Below are 4,254 nucleotides of genomic sequence, written 5' to 3'. Positions count from 1 at the left end.
TTGGGCTGGACTCTACCTTTCTTAAAATCTACAAAGAGTCACTTATTGGCCCCATTACTAAGGTCACCAACATATCTGTTGGTGAGGGGGTGTTTCCAAGGGTCTGGAAGTCGGCCAGAATAACAGCCATCTTTAAATCGGGTGACCCTACTGAAGTGAGTAACTACAGGCCCATTAGTATACTACCTGTGGTGTTGAAGATTGTTGAAAAGTGTGTAGTAGAGCAACTGATTGCCCACCTCAACAACAGCCCCCCAACAGCCTGCAGCATACCACTGCTGGCTTGCTTCTGAAGCTAAGCAGAGTTGGTCCTAGTCAGTTCCTGGATGGGAGACCAGATGCTGCTGGAAGTGGTGTTGGAGGGCCAGTAGGAGGCCCTCTTTCCTCTGGTCTAAAAATTATCCCAATACCCCAGGGCAGTGATTGGCCTGTGTAGGGTGCGGTCTTTCGGATGGGACGTTAAACGGGTGTCGTGACTCTCTGAGGTCATTAAAGATCCCATGGCACTTATCGTAAGAGTAGGGGTGTTAACCCCAGTGTCCTGGCTAAATTCCCAATCTGGCCCTCAAACCATCATGGTCACCTAATAATCCCCAGTTTACAATTTGCTCATTAATCCCCCTCTCCCCTGTAACTATTTCCCAGGTCGTTGTTGCAAATGAGAACGTGTTCTCAGTCAACTTACCTGGTAAAATAACGGATAAATAAATATTTAAAAAAAATTATACTCTCCATGCATCTTGCCTTCAGAGCAAAACACTCCACTGAAAGATTCAACTGCTTTCTTCTGGAAGATGTAAAGTCCAAGAAGGACAAAGGGGCATTGTTGGGGCTGTGTTTCTGGACCTAAGGAAGGCTTTCAATACTGTTAACCATGAGGTTATCACAATTGTTTCATTTCAACTTTTCCCTCCGATGCCTTGAGCTGTTGCCCATTTAGCTATGATGTGAGTGTGCCCCAATGGTTAATACTGGGCCCCCTCTTGTTCAGCTTGTACATTAATGATCTGCCTTCTGTCTGTACTGGGTCTGAAATTCAATTCAATTGTATGCAGATACTGTGATATGGGCATGTAAAAGCAAACAAGCTGCACAGGATCTCACTACTGTAATGGTCCCGGTTACAAAGTGTCTCTGACTCATGTTTGTATCTCAATGTGAAAAAAAAACTCCTTCACAAAGAGGGCAACTGATGCTACGGAGCCAGATGTCAGGGGAGAAGCTCCAGGTGGTATCTGATTAAGTACCCTGGCATCATACTTTATTCCAACCTCTTAAAGCAGGTGAAGTGTAACTCATTCTAGCTAATTCCAGATTTATGCAAAATTGGTTGACTACAGAGGTAGCAAAACTGTACTTCAAATCTATGATACTCCCCCACTTAATTGGGTCCAAGCTTGCTGTACATTAACACGCTCTCAAAATGCTTGATAGGAAGCCCAAAAGCATCACTGTTACACCCTCAAAGCATAACCTCCTGAGTTGGAAAAATATTGTGCAATAGACATCTTGTATTCAAGATCCTAAATGACCTGGCATCCCCCTCCACTCAGTACTTTTGTTCAGCAGATCCACAAGTTCTGCCATGAGGGAACTTCAGTTCCCATGTCTGGAACACACTGCACTACCTATCACAAAAAAAAAACATGGCTTAAGGCCAAGCAGCCTTTGAACATAATCCCTAGTTCTGTATTGCAGCATGAGGTATACAAACACTTGCTTCTATGGATTTTGTGTGTCTGCATACTACATTTTTGGGGGCGTTCTACATGTCCTGCTGAGTGTGCTCACTGCTCATTATCGTAATCATTTTTAATAACCTGCCCAGGGACTAAGATTGAAAATTAGCCAGCTGGCTAAAACGTTGATTAATGTGCACTTACCTTGTGAAAAATAAACCAGAATGCTGCATAATTGATAGGGCACAACACCCACTAAAGGATGAATGCAAGTAAGGAACCATAGGTGCACAATACCTTGGAGCTTTATTCAAAGACAACTTCAAAACATGGAAATGCCACAGGTATGCAAAAATGTACACAATACAAACCAAACCAGTTGTACCAAAAACATACAAGCACAAAATAAAACAGCTTCTCTGAAGCCACTTTAAAAATACCACAGATGAGTAGATACAAGTTCATACATTTAAAAAAAAAGAAGTCCTAAAACACTAAGAAAATGATTTAAAACAATTGAAGCAGAATGTCCTGAGATGACATGACCCAATGCCACTGTTTCCAGGGTTATACGGTCTTCTGCTGTCCCTTCTTTCCAATCAGTGACTTATGGATATGAGGGATGACACCTGAAACAAAACAAAGTAATTAGTGGGTGCAAATAAATAACAGGGAAATTGGTACAAAGGCAATCCCAGTGGCAAAGACTACAAAATAACTGCACTTACCACCACCAGCAATCGTAGCTTTAATGAGAGAATCCAACTCTTCATCGCCTCTAATGGCCAGTTGCAAGTGACGTGGGGTGATACGCTTGACCTTCAGATCCTTTGACGCGTTTCCAGCCAGCTCCAGAACCTGAAGTTGAGCGCGTGGTTAAATATTTGGTTACCGACTCTCGCACGAGCACATCAATTAACTTCGATTGCATGCACAGTACGGTATGGTTTTAGTGTCATGAACCACCACAAAGTGTTGTAAACATACAATCACAGTCGCGATGTACATCACAACGTTACCTCAGCAGTCAGGTACTCAAGAATAGCCGCGCTGTACACAGCTGCAGTCGCACCAACTCTGCCATGGCTTGTTGTTCTGGATTTCAGATGTCTGTGAATACGGCCCACTGGGAACTGGAAAGCAGAGCGGGAAACGTTAAGGCCAAGCCTGTACCCGTTCGTGCTATCCGTGATCCTTGATACGTCCCTACCCCACTGAAGTTGAAATGTAAAATCGTTAGGTAAGGATTGTCATCCCAAGGAACCCGAATAACACTGCCATGTGTTCAATCAAGTAGCTACCTAGCCAGCTAGTTAGCCATCAGTAAGTCAAAAAAAGTCAAGAGCCAATGCAACAATTATTTTACGAAACACCCACCACCAAGTAACTCAACTAAATAGTATCGGTTTGCTAACATGTATACGTTCACTATATAAGTTCCAAATTAACAAGTAACTGCGCTACCTTGCCACACGTTTACCAGAATTGTTGGCGCTAGCATTGTTAGCATGTAATGAATGACTGATGTATTCACCTGCAAACCGGCTCTCTGTGAGCGCGAAATGGCCTTCGTCTTAGTTTTCCCGGAGTCTTTTCCAGCCTTGCCACCAGCCTATAATATTAGAGACATTGATGAAGTATATTTATGTATTGAGAAATTGATGCAATATACATGTATTTTTAATTAGCCAGTTTATTCGGCAGCGCGTACTATGGTTGATAGCCAGGCGACTCACATTGCTAAGGTTAGTTACCTAACGTAACTAGCTAACATTAGCTACAGAATAACTTCAGCGAATACATGTTTCTCGAATACAGGCTAATCCTCACGTTGCACTCGTTCAATAAAGTGATAGATTTAGCAACGAAGAATAATTTTAAAAATAATAATTAAAAATACCATTGTATAATTAAGATGTCCCTGCTATTTGCAGTTGCACAGATCTTCCACGACTATTTGTCTAGTTTGAACAAGTAGTCCCGCCTTAGATTGCCATGTATTTATTGAGAGGACCTTGATCCGGGACTTTGCATGGAAGAAGCCAGCCAATCAACTCTCGAATAATTTTTTGGGCCATGGCTCTTAGCCAATCACACTGTAAAAGTGCTCACTGTGCGGGAATTTGACACGTAATTTCTCATTGCATGTTGGATAAAGTAGTTTCTATTTTATTCTCAATTTATTTAGCAGACTTTATAGCAGAGAATAACATAACTTCTGTTTATGCTATATGTGGACCTAACAGTTTTCTTGAAATTAAATAGCCCAAAAATATATCTTATTAATAATCAACCAGTGTAAAAAATGTCTTTATGAAACATCAGTTGAAAAATCAATTGATTTCTTGAGAAAAAAATCCCATGATTGATTACAATTCACAAACTGAAATAAGCCTACTGAGAGGATAACAAAAAAGTATACAGAGTGCTGGATATCCATCTCATTTAGATACAAACTCTCCAAACAATGCATATCTACAATAAAGGCAATGTTTATTAAAGTGCCCTTCCTTTCTATGAACAACTATACCATTGTCATGTTATATATAGGGTTTGGGGTTAAAATAGTGTTAGG

General features: G+C 41.2%; 1 protein-coding gene across 1 annotated transcript; it reads right to left on the bottom strand.

Moving 5' to 3' along the window:
* Positions 1-1,966: 1,966 nt before the first annotated feature.
* Positions 1,967-3,689, bottom strand: LOC109881003 (histone H2A.Z). Its single transcript, XM_020473180.2, has 5 exons — positions 3,580-3,689; positions 3,214-3,291; positions 2,699-2,812; positions 2,408-2,537; positions 1,967-2,308 (listed from the first exon to the last, which is right to left on the bottom strand). Exons 1-5 carry the CDS (start codon positions 3,580-3,582, stop codon positions 2,247-2,249), a joined length of 387 nt encoding a protein of 128 aa, XP_020328769.1. The 5' UTR covers positions 3,583-3,689; the 3' UTR covers positions 1,967-2,246.
* Between the last annotated feature and the right edge of the window lie 565 nt (positions 3,690-4,254).

The sequence above is a fragment of the Oncorhynchus kisutch genome, linkage group LG9 (assembly GCF_002021735.2).
Source record: "Oncorhynchus kisutch isolate 150728-3 linkage group LG9, Okis_V2, whole genome shotgun sequence".
Lineage (NCBI taxonomy): Eukaryota > Metazoa > Chordata > Actinopteri > Salmoniformes > Salmonidae > Oncorhynchus > Oncorhynchus kisutch.
This window is presented reverse-complemented; position numbering and strand designations above follow the sequence as displayed.

Bases quoted from the DNA above. Each gene is read 5' to 3' on its own strand.
- LOC109881003 (XM_020473180.2), bottom strand. The intron at 2,538-2,698 runs GTAACGTTGTGA...GCTCAACTTCAG, and splicing joins TTGAGTACCTGACTGCTGAG to GTTCTGGAGCTGGCTGGAAA. The intron at 2,309-2,407 runs GTAAGTGCAGTT...GTTTTGTTTCAG, and splicing joins AGCTACGATTGCTGGTGGTG to GTGTCATCCCTCATATCCAT.